Source organism: Impatiens glandulifera, chromosome 2, assembly GCF_907164915.1.
Source record: "Impatiens glandulifera chromosome 2, dImpGla2.1, whole genome shotgun sequence".
NCBI classification, from domain to species: Eukaryota; Viridiplantae; Streptophyta; class Magnoliopsida; order Ericales; family Balsaminaceae; genus Impatiens; species Impatiens glandulifera.
In genome coordinates, this window is record NC_061863.1 from 54,229,171 (window position 1) to 54,247,760 (window position 18,590).

Consider the following 18,590-nt stretch of genomic DNA (forward strand, 5'->3'; position numbering starts at 1 on the left):
TTTTGACTTCGAAAGTAATTTTATATAAACTTAAGAACTATTTATTGTCCTTTTTTCATTCTCTTGCAATTTCTTTTTTTTTTTACCAATCTTATTTTTCGGGAAAGTTAGCACTATTCCAATGACATGATTCCTCTTTTAAATCAATATGTATTATTAAGAATGAATAATAAAAACTTTGCTTAATAACTTAAGAGAGTCTATATTGTTCATTTTTCATTCTTTTATATGTTTTATTTTACTTTTCTTAAGTTGTGTGTGAGATATTATTGAAATTCTTGAATATACTGGCATTGGTTCCGAGAGATTTTGATCTTGATACATAAAGTTAAACGTCGTCGATAAACATTGAAGTAAAAATTGATCATATTTGAGGAGCACTAAGAGATGTGTATTATCAAATACTATAATACCATTAATGCTAAAAATTCAAAAATCAAGATTAATCACTCATATCTTAAAAGACTCTTTGAATTTTTTTTAGAGACTCTTTAGTTTTTTTTCAACCCTTTTGATTTGTCTACACGTAAATTAAAAAATTAATATTAAATGTATTTACTTGTAACATTTTATTTACTATTTTCTTTGTTAAAAACACGGGTACATCTAAATGTTAATCATCGAGTAATAACAATAATGAGTAATGATAGGGGGAGCGAAAGTTTTGCAGCGAATGTGTAGCGAACTGATGTGGAATGCTGACTAGGCGGATGACTAATTATAACTTTAAATGTTTATTTATCTCTCTCCTATTCATTAATAACTTATTTCTCTTTCCTCTATTAATAATTTATTTAACTTATTTCTCTTCCCTCTATTAATAATTTATTTTTTATCTCTTCAGTCTTTATATGTTTATATATTTTATTATTTATCTTTTTTATTTATAAAAAATTAGAATTAAAATAGGAACAATAATAAATGAAATAAACTAATAACAAAATAAATATATATTTTCAAATATATATTATATTTGATAAATATATAAGAGAATAATAAAATAAATATAAAAATTTTTATTTTTTTAATTAATTATTTCTCTTCTCTATTAATATATATATATATATATGCATATATATATATATATATATGCATGCGTTGATAATTTATTTATTTATTTTTAAAATAAGTTATAATAAAAAAAAAAAAGAATTTGTTGTTTTTAAAATAAGTTATAATAAAAAATATAAGAATTTGTTATCTCTAACTAAAATCAAATTATTCACTATTACTGTTGAATCTAAATAAAAAAAACACTTTATAATAATAATTAACCCAATATTAGTTAACCCAATATGATAATATAAAAGGAGATAATATATAATCGTATGAGTTAATTGATTAAATTTAAAATATATATTATAAAAAATAAAAAAAAAATAGAGAGGATGAAAAATAATTAATTAAAAAATATAAAAATTTATATTTAATTTTTTATTCTTTAAATATATATTTATCAAATATAATATATATTTGAAAATATATATTTTTACTATTTTTTTATTTGATTCATTATTGTCCCTATTAATGTTTAAAATAAATTATTAATAAAGATTAAAGGTATAAAATATAAATTATTAAGTAAGAGACGAGAGAGAAATTATTAATAAATATGAGAGAGATAAATAAACATTTAAAGTTATAATTAATCATCCGCCTAGTCAGCATTCCACATCAGTTCGCTACACATTCGCTGCAAAACTTTCGCTTCCCCTATCATTACTCAACAATAATAATGTAGCTCCTTAGTTTTTAATTTTTTTTTTCTATCATAAATGTCCTAACTAATTTAATTATTGCTGCTAACATCTTTATTTCATTTACTTTGATAGACAAGAAAGCGGACAATTATACAAAGTTGATTGCACTCGGAAAACCAACTTGGAGACATGAATTATATGTGAAAAGTTAATCCTACAAGAGAGAATTCCTTGTTTTTGATTGTCATTATTATCATTAATAATTTTATTGGATTTTGGATTCATGTTTTATTAAAAGGAAATATATATTTAACATATTTAATGGGCTTTAAGTATTTTAAACCATATTCTTGTATTAAAGATTTATTGAATTATTTATAGAAAACAAGATTAAATGCAATTAATGTATTTAACGTGAGTGATAAAATTTAACAGAGTGGATGACGTAATATTGAGGGGTAGGGACCACATGTAGAGAGATTCTTGTATATAAGTATGCCATAGGGAAATGCAATGAAGTGAAAAATACAACACTCCACCGCCATCCATCTATCTTAAACAAATCATCTTTTCTTTTTCTCCACCGCCAATGGCAACCTCTATCGACCACCACCGCCAGTTTAATTACCTTGACCATGTTACCGAACGGTTAAATCGCCGCTCTGTCTCCCCGGTCCGGTCCAACCATTTTCAACCCACCTTAGATGTAACCAAACCGACGACGTTTGACGACTCTCTTTCCGATGAAGATGATGAGACGGAACTCATCGACTACACAGAAGCAATCAAAAAAGGCAAGATGGAAACCGAACCGCCTATTCACGATTCTCGTGACCAAGGAACCGCCGATAATTGGATCCAACGTAACCCAACCATGATCCGTTTAACAGGCAAGCACCCTTTCAATTCCGAACCATCCTTACCCCGTTTAATGCATCACGGCTTCATAACTCCATCTCAACTCCACTACGTCCGTAACCACGGACCCGTTCCCAAAATAACCTGGGACGATTGGACCGTCGAAATAACCGGTCTCGTCTCCAAACCCACTATGTTCACCATGAATCAGCTGGTGAACGACTTCACAAGCGTAGAGTTCCCGGTGACACTCGTCTGCGCCGGAAACCGCCGAAAGGAACAGAACATGGTGAAGAAAACCATCGGATTTAACTGGGGAGCTGCCGGGGTTTCTAATTCGGTCTGGCGTGGGGTTCCCCTTAGACAAGTTCTTAAACGTTGTGGGATATTAAGCCGGAATAAGGGCGCCCTCAACGTCTGCTTCGAAGGGGAGGAGGATCTTCCGGGCGGTGGCGGCGCCGCCGCCGGAGTAACCAAATACGGTACGAGTTTGAAGAAAGAGGTGGCGATGGATCCGTCTAGAGATATAATATTGGCGTACATGCAAAACGGGGAGTTGCTTTCGCCGGACCATGGTTACCCAATTCGGATGATAATACCGGGTTTTATTGGGGGTAGAATGGTAAAATGGTTAAAGAGAATCATCGTTACTACTAAGGAATCGGACAATTATTATCACTACAGAGATAATCGGGTTTTACCCTCCCATGTGGACGCCGAGCTAGCCAACTCGGAAGGTAATTAATTAAATGTGTTTGACACGTGGTATATGCAGATTGGACCCAGTTATCTATTAACTGTTATTTAGTTTAAAATATTTAATTAATTAGAATTAACGGGATCTGATTGAGTGTGGTATGGTGCAGCATGGTGGTATAAGCCGGAGTATATTATCAATGAGCTTAATACTAATTCTGTTATAACCACGCCTTGTCATGAAGAGGTGATACCAATCAACTCGTGGACCACTCAGAAGCCTTATACCATGAAGGGATATGCATACTCTGGTATGTCGCGATGCAGCTGATAACTGCTCCCATCTTTCCTCTCTCCTCTCTCCTCCCTCTCCTTTATTATAATTATTATTATTTTTTTTAACAATTTTAGCTTCAAATATCATTTCTCTTATAGAAGTTTTTTCAATTAAAGGTAAACTACTTTAATTTTTATTTTGATAGTGATTTTCATTGCCAAATTTATTGATAGTAATGTTAATATTGGATTTAATAAACTTTTTATTATATTATAATAATTTTTGGTTAAAATATTTATGAGATTACAGAATATTTAGTATATGAAATTTAATTAGCTAGACTTCTGATTTAATAATTATAAACTATGTTTAGGATCATCCTTTTTCTAAAAACATAAGAAAAAAAAGTTGTATGTTTAGTTAGGTCGGTCGAATTAATTAACAAACTTGTATATCTTTATTTAACCTTTTATTTATTTATTTTTGTCGTTAATGATAACAACATAGTTGTTCGTCATTGAATTGCGTATTCTCATGTATTTTTGCTTAAATTATGCAGGAGGCGGAAAAAAAGTAAATCGCGTGGAGGTGACAATGGATGGAGGAGAAACGTGGAAAATTTGTGACATAGAGCGCCCGGAAATAGGTAACAAGTATGGAAGATATTGGTGTTGGTGCTTCTGGTCACTCGAGATAGAGCTTGTTGAGCTTCTTGTTACGAAGGAAATTGCAGTTAGGGCATGGGACGAGTCGCTCAATACACAACCCGAGAAACTTATTTGGAACCTCATGGTATGTTACATTTGTTTGGCATGAATTTCTTAAATTAATTGGTGGTACTTTGGAATAAATAATTAAGATGATGACAGTATTAGTTAATAGCATGTAATATAGAATTAAAGTGCAAATTTTGATAGGACTGAGACTGACACCTAATTATTAAAACCATGTTACCCATAAAGTTTTTAAAAAAAGAAATGGATAAAGTTTTACCATTTTATGGTATCGTGATCATGTTATTGTCGAAATGTGGTCACGACTTTACATGGAAATACACCCTTTATTAGTTTATTGTTATTTTTATTTTGGGAATTTTTTAATTCTTTTTTTACTGATTATTACTGTGGGTAAAATTCCAATACAACTTGATACCCTAGCTAAAAGAAACTCCTTAGTTAAAAACCAACAACAAATATATATATATATATATATATAAATAAATAAATAATAGGAAGAGCTGAACTATTGACATCTATTGAGTAGGTTTCTGCATGCAACTATAGAGGATGAGACACGTGTCTTCTAAGGGGTCAAAGTCTATGAGCAATCATCTAAAGTCTAGTTAGGGCTTTTTTTAATATTGATTCCTAGCTTTATAATAATATATATTTAAACTCTTATATTAATATTTTTTAATATTATGATTTGATTTATAATGCGATAAGGATTTATTTTGATTAATCTAAATATAATCTTTATCAAACAAGGCCTTAGTTATTATAAAATAATCAATTAAGCCCTAAAATTGTGTTAAGGTAAATTATAAACTTATTTAGTAGTATAATTGGATCAAAACCAAATCTAACATAACCTAAGTTTAAGAGTGAAGTTTTCTGATCGAGAAACATATTTTGAGTTTATGAATAATATTTCGAAATTGGCATGGCCTTGCATGCAGCCAGCTAAAGGCTAATTTGTGAGCTTATGGTTGTGAAACAGGGCATGATGAACAACTGCTGGTTCAGGGTGAAGACCAACATATGCCGGCCACAGAAGGGCGAAATTGGCATAACTTTTGAACACCCAACCCTGCCCGCTAACCAACCTGGTGGGTGGATGGAGCGTGAGCGACACCTAGAGCTCTCATCAACCGAACCCAACTCCGCCCTTAAAAAGAGCATATCTTCTCCCTTCATGAACACAACCGCCAAATCCTTCACAATGTCGGAGGTGAATAGGCATGCTTCCGAAGACTCGGCATGGATCGTGGTTCACGGCCACGTCTATGACTGCACCAAGTTCCTCAAGGATCACCCTGGAGGAGCCGACAGCATCCTCATCAATGCAGGCACGGACTGCACTGAAGAATTCGACGACATCCACTCGGATAAAGCGAAGAAGATGTTGGAGGATTATAGAATTGGAGAGCTCATCACAACCGGCTACAACTCATCTGACTCCTCCACCTCCTCTCCCAACACCTCCGTCCACAATGGCTCCAACCAACTTGCTCCAATCAATGAGGTCTCCCCGCTCCGTAGCCTCGCTCTATCAAACCCTAGGGAAAAGATCCAATGCAAACTCGTCGAGAAGACTTCAATTTCCCATGACGTCCGCGTTTTCAAATTCGCCTTACAGTCGGATGATCAGTATCTTGGGCTCCCGGTTGGGAAACACATATTTGTGTGCAGTCGTATCGAGGAAAAACTATGCATGCGAGCCTACACCCCATCTAGCCATGTTGACGTGGTTGGCTACTTTGAACTCGTGGTCAAGATATATTTCAAGGATGCTAATCCAAAGTTTCCAAGCGGAGGGTTAATGTCGCAGCATTTGGATTCCCTCATGATCGGAGCCGTTGTAGATTTCAAAGGCCCAACCGGGCATATTGAGTACGTTGGAAAAGGGAGTTTCATTGTTCATGGTAAACCTAAATTCGCTAGGAAACTTTCAATGATAGCGGGTGGGACAGGAATTACTCCAATGTATCAGATCATTCAGGCTATACTAAAGGACCCCGAGGACCGGACCGAGATGCACTTGATATATGCTAACCGAACCGAGGATGACATACTATTGTGGGACGAGCTAGAAGGTTACGCCGAGAAGCACTCGGATCAGTTCAAGGTTTGGTATGTGATTCAGGACTCGGTTAGGGAAGGGTGGAAACATAGTGTGGGGTTCATCTCGGAGACTATCGTGAGGGACCACATCCCGGGGCCATCCGAAGATACCTTGGCGCTGACGTGTGGACCGCCCCCGATGATACAGTTCGCGGTTCAGCCTAATCTAGAGAAGATGGGATATGATGTTAAGGAGTCTTTGTTGGTGTTTTAGATCGTTGTTGTTGTAGTTTATCTAATAATATATAAATCGTTATTATAGGATCGTGACAATATTGATGAAAATCTATATTCATCATGCTAGCTACACTGGTGTATGAGAGTACCTAAAGAGGTTGTAAATGTACCATACCTCAATGTATTTCTTTTTTTAAAACTATCTAGTGGAATTTCCATATTTTGTTAATTGTCAAGTATTTATTCGTAACTTAATTTTAATCTATGTAAGATCAAATATATATTGAAAAATTAACAGGTCATGCATGTTGTACTGATATTTTAATTATTTCTTCAAAAGTATAGTTTATTTGGAGTTTTCAATCTCCATCTTAGCTCCAACAAATTTGGTCTTAATGAAAGTTGTTAAACAAAGGAAATTTTACAAAAGTTTGGTTGCATATATGGTGATGATATTTTTAGGTTTTTTTTTTATTGAACTCTAATTGTTAATGTAAATTTTTGTTTTAATGTATCATAACTTGTTTTTGTATTTCTTGTCTTATGTTTTTGTCATAAAATGAACCTATGTTTTTTTTTTAAATAGTAAAACTTTTTTAAAAGTACAATAAAATTGTGAAAAACATAAGTCATTACCAAGTGAAAAATGTGGAACTAATTGATGTTGATTAAGGATGATTGTTTAATGTAAAAATAAATCAACATAAATTATGTCAATAGTAAATAAGCTATTTTTTTTTTTTTTGTGAACCTATATTATGTCACAATAATATAATCTGTTTTTATAATAACAGTTTCATCCCTAGTTGTTGGACTTGTATAATATATAGTGACCACCATCATAATAAAAAATTAATGGTGAGAAGACCACCCAGATCTATATGTTAGATCTATATGTTGGATCCAAGATTTCTTACCAAATCTATATGAAAATAACGTTTTTTTATCTTAATTTAATTATTATTATATATCAATCACTTACACTACTTTGAAACTGTTTATTAGAAGTATAATCACAAAGAGAGATAGATCACAAACTGGTTAATTACACATTTCATGCTTGACTTTTCAAGGGTTTCTCTTTAATTTAAATTATTTTCATCTCTCTCATAATTAGTTAATTATCTTCACTATCATTTTCAGGAACAATGGGAAACATTTGTCTCATTTAAATATATTATACATAAATGAGATTAATTGAGATGTAAATTCATCATGCCATTCTCATTGATTTTTCTCTTCTATATATTTAAGAATGGCCGGGAAAGATCTGTTTTAATTTATTCGTCATTAATTCTAACAAGAACACAAAATAAAGAAAAAAGGAAGTGACATAGAAATTGAATTGTCTAAACAATGACTCTAGCTAGATAGTTCCGAAACAGTGAATCTAGCTAGCTAGAGGTGGGACCAATTAATAGATAGAAATCATGCATATAAGTAGTAAGCAAGCTATGATACAAAAACCGATTTGAAATAAATACAAAAGACGAGGAGAAGATAAGGTAGGCTCGAAAACAAAGAAAAGGTGGGACCGAAATCATGCATGCAAAGTGCGAAGTGGCAAAATACAGTGAGAGTGATCAGATTTCAGAAGTAAAGAGCTTTTCCAGTGAGGGCAGGGTTATTATTATTCTTATGTTGTTGCTTGGCTTCACCATCATGGAAAGGCCATCAAATTATGTTTTTTTTTTAATTTCTTTCTTGCCCCCCTTACACCCTACCCTAATTAACTCGGACTAATTTCCAATTATGTTATATATAAAAGTACAACCAATTATCTCATCAAATCATTAGAACCGTTGCATTATTGTCCCCCTGCCCTAGGTTGTTTAATTAATCAATGCTTAATTAGATTCCATAACAAATTATATATATGAAAGGAACACCACTTTTAATTATGTTTAAGGTACTTGTGGAGAGACACATAATTCACTTTTAGATTTAATAAGATAAAAAATAAGCAAGATTTATAAGTCTTAAAACAATCTTCAACACTTTCGAAGACAAGTTCATCTGGACCTTTTCTATTTACAGATCCGTAAGTAAACAAAGAGCTAATAATCATGAATTAAACAGATAAATAAGAATATCCTGAAATGAAGATGAGAATCGCCTCCGAGGAGATGTGTACAGTGTATTAAGAAAAAGGCAGACTTTACTTTTTTTAGGGTTGGATAAAACTTATCTCATTTGGGAGCTCGGCGAGTTTATAGCACCAATGACGGCCATTTTGTAACCGATTAGACAGCCGCCGGCGAAAGATTTACTTTTTATGCCGGAGAAGAAGATGAGAGAGAGGGTGGCGGCAGAACGGAACGGCGCGGCTGAAGATAAGCTAGGGTTAATTAAAAAATAAATTAAGAGAGAGAATAGGTCTTCAACTTTATTCAATAAGATAATGTTTTTAATGTCTGTCTAGGAAATGAAAACTGACAAAACATTAAAAAGTAATTATTAACTTTCAAGTTTCACCTCCATTTTTTAATTAAATTTTTAATCTGTGTGAGAATGGTATGAATTCTCATTAAATATACATTTTTTTAAATATATAAAAGATTACATACATTTAAAAAGAAAATAAAAAATATTATTTTTAATTATTACAAATTATATTTATACACGAGCATTCCAAATTATTTTTATTAATAATAATAAATATTTATCTTAATTTAAAATACAAAACAAAGAAGTTTTTTTTATTTAATTACTTTCATTTCTATTAATTTAAAAAAAATACAAAAAATAAATTATTTATTTATTTATATATATGAGAGTTATTTTAACTATAGATTTTTTCTTAAAATATTATTTATATAAATTTTATATAGAATATATATATTTATTAATTAAATATTTTATTATAAATCATTTATTTATATATATATATATTTAATTATTTTAACTAGATATATTAAAATATAAATAAACAAATTATATATAAAAAAATGTAAATATTAATTTTTTTAATTTTAATTAGTTTTTTATGATATATTTATTATTGAGTATTTGAATTTTTATATTAATTAACAAAAATGATGTAAATTGAAAAAAAAAATTATGTTCATACTTATTAATTAAACAAAACAATAATAGATTATATATGAAGTAAAAATATACTATTCAATTTATATATTAATTTTTTTTAAATTTAAATTAGTTTTATGATTTATTTATCATTGAGTATTTAAATTTTATTTATATTAATAAACAAAAATTATATAAATTTAAAATAAATAAATAAAGTTTTTTAACTAATTCGTTAATCTTTTTAGTTAAACAAATAAAATAATAGATTATATATAAAATAAAAATATTATAATTATTTTAATTTTAATATTAAAAAAATAAAATATAAGTTACCGTTATAAATTTATGTCAAAACAAATTATAACTAAGTGTTACAGATTTCTGACAATAGAATAAAATAACGAAAAGTTATATTCACCTATTAAAATTGAATATCAGATCTTTCTTACCAAATAGAATAAAAAAACTATAGTTTTATTGGCCAATTAAAATTGAATATCCGATATTTTTGATAACTAAATAAAATACTTAATTAAAATAAAATAAAATGAATATTAATTCCAAACAAATATAATATTATAATGATTAGTTAAAAACAAATAGATAAATAAATAATTATATATTTTTATTATAAATCATTTAAGTTATATATAAAATAAAAATATTATAATCATTTTAGTATTATTAAAAAATATATATATAAGTTACGGTTATAAATTTATGCCAAAACAAATTAAAAATAATTATAATAAAATAACCAAAAAGTTATATTTATTAACTAAAATTGAATATCATAGATTTCTGACAAAATATAATAAAAAAATATAGTTATTTTTGGTAATTAAAATTGAATATCCAACATTTCTTACACCTAAATAAATTAGTTAATTAAAATATAATAAAATAAATATTAATTTCAAATAAATATGATATTATAACTATTAGTTAAAAACACATATATAAATAAATAATGATATAGTTTTATTATAAATCATTTTAGTATTAAAAAAATAAAATATAAGTTACCGTTATAAATTTACGTCAAGACAAATTATAAGTGTCATTCTGACGACAAAATAAAATAACTAAAAGTTATATTTACGGATTAAAATTGAATATCAGATATTTCTGACAAAATAGAATAAAAAAACTATAGTTTTATTGGCCAATTAAAATTGAATATCCGATATTTTTGACAACTAAATAAAATACTTAATTAAAATAAAATAAATATTAATTCCAAACAAATATAATATTATAATGATTAGTTAAAAACAAATAGATAAATAAATAATTATATATTTTTATTACAAATCATTTAAATTATATATAAAATAAAAATAGTATAATCATTTTAGTATTATTAAAAATATATATATAAGTTACCGTTATAAATTTATGCCAAAACAAATTAAAAATAAGTATAATAAAATAACCAAAAAGTTATATTTATTAACTAAAATTGAATATCATAGATTTCTGACAAAATATAATAAAAAAATATAGTTATTTTGGTCAATTAAAATTAAATATCTAACATTTCTTACACCTAAATAAATTAGTTAATTAAAATATAATAAAATAAATATTAATTTCAAATAAATATAATATTATAACTATTAGTTAAAAACACATATATAAATAAATAATGATATAGTTTTATTATAAATCATTTAGTTTATATATAAATAAAAAATATTATAATCATTTTAGTATTAAAAAAATAAAATATAAGTTACCGTTATAAATTTATGTCAAGACAAAATATAAGTGTCACAGATTTCTAACATTCTGACAACAGAATATTTTTGACATTCTGCCAACAGAATAAAATAACGAAAACTTATATTCACCAATTAAAATTGAATATCAGATATTTCTGACAAAATAGAATAAAAAAAATATAGTTTTATTGGCCAATTAAAATTGAATATCCGATATTTTTGACAACTAAATAAAATACTTAATTAAAATAAAATAAAATGAATATTAATTCCAAACAAATATAATATTATAATGATTAGTTAAAAACAAATAGATAAATAAATAATTATATATTTTTATTATAACTCATTTAAATTATATATAAAATAAAAATATTATAATCATTTTAGTATTATTAAATAATATATATATAAGTTACCGTTATAAATTTATGCCAAAACAAATTAAAAATAAGTATAATAAAATAACTAAAAAGTTATATTTATTAACTAAAATTGAATATCATAGATTTCTGACAAAATATAGTAAAAAAATATAGTTATTTTGGTCAATTAAAATTGAATATCCAACATTTCTTACACCTAAATAAATTAATTAATTAAAATATAATAAAATAAATATTAATTTCAAATAAATATGATATTATAACTATTAGTTATAAACACATATATAAATAAATAATGATATAGTTTTATTATAAATCATTTAGATTATATATAAAATAAAAATATTATAATCATTTTAGTATTAAAAAAATAAAATATAAGTTATCGTTATAAATTTATGTCAAGACAAATTATAAGTGTCACAGATTTCTTGACATTCTGACAACAGAATATTTCTGACATTCTGCCAACAGAATAAAATAACGAAAACTTATATTCACCAATTAAAATTGAATATCAGATATTTCTGACAAAATAGAATAAAAAAAATATAGTTTTATTGGCCAATTAAAATTGAATATCCGATATTTTTGACAACTAAATAAAATACTTAATTAAAATAAAATAAAATGAATATTAATTCCAAACAAATATAATATTATAATGATTAGTTAAAAACAAATAGATAAATAAATAATTATATATTTTTATTATAACTCATTTAAATTATATATAAAATAAAAATATTATAATCATTTTAGTATTATTAAATAATATATATAAGTTACCGTTATAAATTTATGCCAAAACAAATTAAAAATAAGTATAATAAAATAACTAAAAAGTTATATTTATTAACTAAAATTGAATATCATAGATTTCTGACAAAATATAATAAAAAAATATAGTTATTTTGGTCAATTAAAATTGAATATCCAACATTTCTTACACCTAAATAAATTAATTAATTAAAATATAATAAAATAAATATTAATTTCAAATAAATATGATATTATAACTATTAGTTATAAACACATATATAAATAAATAATGATATAGTTTTATTATAAATCATTTAGATTATATATAAAATAAAAATATTATAATCATTTTAGTATTAAAATAATAAAATATAAGTTACCGTTATAAATTTATGTCAAGACAAATTATAAGTGTCACAGATTTCTTGACATTCTGACAACAGAATATTTCTGACATTCTGCCAACAGAATAAAATAACGAAAACTTATATTCACCAATTAAAATTGAATATCAGATATTTCTGACAAAATAGAATAAAAAAAATATAGTTTTATTGGCCAATTAAAATTGAATATCCGATATTTTTGACAACTAAATAAAATACTTAATTAAAATAAAATAAAATGAATATTAATTCCAAACAAATATAATATTATAATGATTAGTTCAAAACAAATAGATAAATAAATAATTATATATTTTTATTATAACTCATTTAAATTATATATAAAATAAAAATATTATAATCATTTTAGTATTATTAAATAATATATATATATATAAGTTACCGTTATAAATTTATGCCAAAACAAATTAAAAATAAGTATAATAAAATAACTAAAAAGTTATATTTATTAACTAAAATTGAATATCATAGATTTCTGACAAAATATAATAAAAATCTATAGTTATTTTGGTCAATTAAAATTGAATATCCAACATTTCTTACACCTAAATAAATTAATTAATTAAAATATAATAAAATAAATATTAATTTCAAATAAATATGATATTATAACTATTAGTTAAAAACACATATATAAATAAATAATGATATAGTTTTATTATAAATCATTTAGATTATATATAAAATAAAAATATTATAATCATTTTAGTATTAAAAAAATAAAATATAAGTTACCGTTATAAATTTATATCAAGACAAATTATAAGTGTCACAGATTTCTGACATTCTGACAACAGAATATTTTTGACATTCTGCCAACAGAATAAAATAACGAAAACTTATATTCACCAATTAAAATTGAATATCAGATATTTCTGACAAAATAGAATAAAAAAAATATAGTTTTATTGGCCAATTAAAATTGAATATCCGATATTTTTGACAACTAAATAAAATACTTAATTAAAATAAAATAAAATAAATATTAATTCCAAACAAATATAATATTATAATGATTAGTTAAAAACAAATAGATAAATAACTAATTATATATTTTTATTATAACTCATTTAAATTATATATAAAATAAAAATATTATAATCATTTTAGTATTATTAAATAATATATATATAAGTTACCGTTATAAATTTATGCCAAAACAAATTAAAAATAAGTATAATAAAATAACTAAAAAGTTATATTTATTAACTAAAATTGAATATCATAGATTTCTGACAAAATATAATAAAAAAATATAGTTATTTTGGTCAATTAAAATTGAATATCCAACATTTTTTACCCCTAAATAAATTAATTAATTAAAATATAATAAAATAAATATTAATTTCAAATAAATATGATATTATAACTATTAGTTAAAAACACATATATAAATAAATAATGATATAGTTTTATTATAAATCATTTAGATTATATATAAAATAAAAATATTATAATCATTTTAGTATTAAAAAAATAAAATATAAGTTACCGTTATAAATTTATGTCAAGACAAATTATAAGTGTCACAGATTTCTGACATTCTGACAACAGAATATTTTTGACATTCTGCCAACAGAATAAAATAACGAAAACTTATATTCACCAATTAAAATTGAATATCAGATATTTCTGACAAAATAGAATAAAAAAAATATAGTTTTATTGGCCAATTAAAATTGAATATCCGATATTTTTGACAACTAAATAAAATACTTAATTAAAATAAAATAAAATGAATATTAATTCCAAACAAATATAATATTATAATGATTAGTTAAAAACAAATAGATAAATAAATAATTATATATTTTTATTATAACTCATTTAAATTATATATAAAATAAAAATATTATAATCATTTTAGTATTATTAAATAATATATATATAAGTTACCGTTATAAATTTATGCCAAAACAAATTAAAAATAAGTATAATAAAATAACTAAAAAGTTATATTTACTAACTAAAATTGAATATCATAAATTTCTGACAAAATATAATAAAAAAATATAGTTATTTTGGTCAATTAAAATTGAATATCCAACCTTTCTTACACCTAAATAAATTAATTAATTAAAATATAATAAAATAAATATTAATTTCAAATAAATATGATATTATAACTATTAGTTAAAAACACATATATAAATAAATAATGATATAGTTTTATTATAAATCATTTAGATTATATATAAAATAAAAATATTATAATCATTTTAGTATTAAAAAAATAAAATATAAGTTACCGTTATAAATTTATATCAAGACAAATTATAAGTGTCACAGATTTCTGACATTCTGACAACAGAATATTTCTGACATTCTGACAACAAAATAAAATAACTAAAAGTTATATTCACCAATTAAAATTGAATATCAGATACTTCCGACAAAATAGAATAAAAAAACTATAGTTTTATTGGGCAATTAAAATTGAATATCCGACATTTTTGACAACTAAATAAAATATTTAATTAAAATAAAATAAAATGAATATTAATTCCAAACAAATATAATATTATAATGATTAGTTAAAAACACATAGATAAATAAATAATTATATATTTTTATTCTAAATCATTTAGATTATATATAAAATAAAAATATTATAATCATTTTAGTATTATTAAATAATATATATATAAGTTACCGTTATAAATTTATGCCAAAACAAATTAAAAATAAGTATAATAAAATAACTAAAAAGTTATATTTATTAACTAAAATTGAATATCATAGATTTCTGACAAAATATAATAAAAAAATATAGTTATTTTGGTCAATTAAAATTGAATATCCAACATTTTTTACCCCTAAATAAATAAATTAATTAAAATATAATAAAATAAATATTAATTTCAAATAAATATGATATTATAACTATTAGTTAAAAACACATATATAAATAAATAATGATATAGTTTTATTATAAATCATTTAGATTATATATAAAATAAAAATATTATAATCATTTTAGTATTAAAAAAATAAAATATAAGTTACCGTTATAAATTTATGTCAAGACAAATTATAAGTGTCACAGATTTCTGACATTCTGACAACAGAATATTTTTGACATTCTGCCAACAGAATAAAATAACGAAAACTTATATTCACCAATTAAAATTGAATATCAGATATTTCTGACAAAATAGAATAAAAAAAATATAGTTTTATTGGCCAATTAAAATTGAATATCCGATATTTTTGACAACTAAATAAAATACTTAATTAAAATAAAATAAAATGAATATTAATTCCAAACAAATATAATATTATAATGATTAGTTAAAAACAAATAGATAAATAAATAATTATATATTTTTATTATAACTCATTTAAATTATATATAAAATAAAAATATTATAATCATTTTAGTATTATTAAATAATATATATATAAGTTACCGTTATAAATTTATGCCAAAACAAATTAAAAATAAGTATAATAATATAACTAAAAAGTTATATTTATTAACTAAAATTGAATATCATAGATTTCTGACAAAATATAATAAAAAAATATAGTTATTTTGGTCAATTAAAATTGAATATCCAACCTTTCTTACACCTAAATAAATTAATTAATTAAAATATAATAAAATAAATATTAATTTCAAATAAATATGATATTATAACTATTAGTTAAAAACACATATATAAATAAATAATGATATAGTTTTATTATAAATCATTTAGATTATATATAAAATAAAAATATTATAATCATTTTAGTATTAAAAAAATAAAATATAAGTTACCGTTATAAATTTATATCAAGACAAATTATAAGTGTCACAGATTTCTGACATTCTGACAACAGAATATTTCAGACATTCTGACAACAAAATAAAATAACTAAAAGTTATATTCACCAATTAAAATTGAATATCAGATACTTCCGACAAAATAGAATAAAAAAACTATAGTTTTATTGGGCAATTAAAATTGAATATCCGACATTTTTGACAACTAAATAAAATATTTAATTAAAATAAAATAAAATGAATATTAATTCCAAACAAATATAATATTATAATGATTAGTTAAAAACACATAGATAAATAAATAATTATATATTTTTATTCTAAATCATTTAGATTATATATAAAATAAAAATATTATAATCATTTTAGTATTATTAAAATATATATATATATATAAGTTACAGTTATAAATTTATGCCAAGACAAATTAAAACTAAGTATAATACAATAACCAAAAAGTTATATTTATTAACTAAAATTGAATATCATATATTTTTTACATAATATAATAAAAAAATTTAATTATATTGATCAATTAAAATTAAATATCCAACATTTCTTACAACTAAATAAATTAGTTAATTAAAATATAATCAAATAAATATTAATTTTAAATAAATATGATATTATAACTATTAGTTAAAAACACATATATAAATAAATAATGATATAATTTTATTATAAATCATTTAGATTATATATAAAATAAAAATATTATAATCATTTTAGTATTAAAAAATAAAATATAAGTTACCGTTATAACAGCCAGACAAATTATAACTACGTGTCATATGATGTGTGACAATAAAATAAAATAACGAAAAGTTATATTCACCGATTAAAATGATATTTCTGACAAAATAAAATAAAATAACTATAGTTATTTTGGCCAATTAAAATTGAATATCCGACATTTCTGACAACTAAATAAAATATTTAATTCAAATACAATAAAATGAATATTAATTCCAAACAAATATAATATTATAATAATTTCTTAAACGCACATAGATAAATAAATAATTATATATTTTTATTATAAATAATTTAGATTATATATAAAATAAAAATATTATAATCATTTTAGTATTAAAAAAACTAAAATATAAGTTACCGTTATAAATTTATGTCAAGACAAATTATAACTTAGTTTCACAGATTTCTGACAACGGAATAAAATAACATAAAGTTATATTCACCAATTAAAATTGAATATCCGATATTTCTGACAAAATAGAATAAAAAACTATAGTTTTATTGGCCAATTAAAATTGAATATCTTACATTTTTGACAACTAAATAAAATACTTAATTAAAATAAAATAAAATGAATATTAATTCCACACAAATATAATATTATAATGATTAGTTAAAAACACATAGATAAATAAATAATTATATATTTTTATTATAAATCATTTAGATTATATATAAAATAAAAATATTATAATCATTTTAGTATTATTAAAGAATATATATAATCATTCTAGAAAAGGTAACATCAAACATTCATGACTTGTACTTTCTCAAATTCAAAGAAGGATCAGATCTCGAAAGTATTCTGATCAATGGACACACATTTGTTAGAAAAAACTACATGAAACTCGAAAAATGGACAGAAGGTATGAACCTCTTCAGCAAGCCGAAAGAAACTGCGCAAATCTGGTTCCAATTGCGCAACATCCCTCCCCACATGTATAACCCTGAAGCATTAAGTCACTTTGCGAGTCTATTGGGGAGTCCACTCTACATGGACCCAACTACAGAAAAAGGTGAGCATATGACTTATGCTAGGATGTGTATTGAGATACACCCGAGATCAAATCTTCCATACCAGATGACGGTAACAGACAGAAAAGGTGAACCCACAATTATGAGAATCTCATATGAGTGGAGGCCGAATAGATGCTTTGACTGTAATACATTCGAACATGTCTGTTACAAGTGCCCGAAAATAATTG

General features: G+C 23.8%; 1 protein-coding gene across 1 annotated transcript; it reads left to right on the top strand.

The window, feature by feature from the left end:
- Positions 1 to 2,289: 2,289 nt before the first annotated feature.
- Positions 2,290 to 6,774, top strand: LOC124923740 (nitrate reductase [NADH]-like). The gene is made up of 4 exons (XM_047463704.1): positions 2,290 to 3,295; positions 3,425 to 3,565; positions 4,091 to 4,323; positions 5,251 to 6,774. Exons 1-4 carry the CDS (start codon positions 2,290 to 2,292, stop codon positions 6,586 to 6,588), a joined length of 2,718 nt encoding a protein of 905 aa, XP_047319660.1. The 3' UTR covers positions 6,589 to 6,774.
- The last annotated feature ends 11,816 nt before the right edge of the window (positions 6,775 to 18,590 follow it).

Coding starts and splice junctions, on each gene's coding strand:
- LOC124923740 (XM_047463704.1), top strand. CDS start 2,290: ATGGCAACCTCTATCGACCACCACCGCCAGTTTAATTACCTTGACCAT. Junction 3,296..3,424: donor CGAGCTAGCCAACTCGGAAG/GTAATTAATTAA, acceptor GGTATGGTGCAG/CATGGTGGTATAAGCCGGAG. Junction 4,324..5,250: donor AACTTATTTGGAACCTCATG/GTATGTTACATT, acceptor GTTGTGAAACAG/GGCATGATGAACAACTGCTG.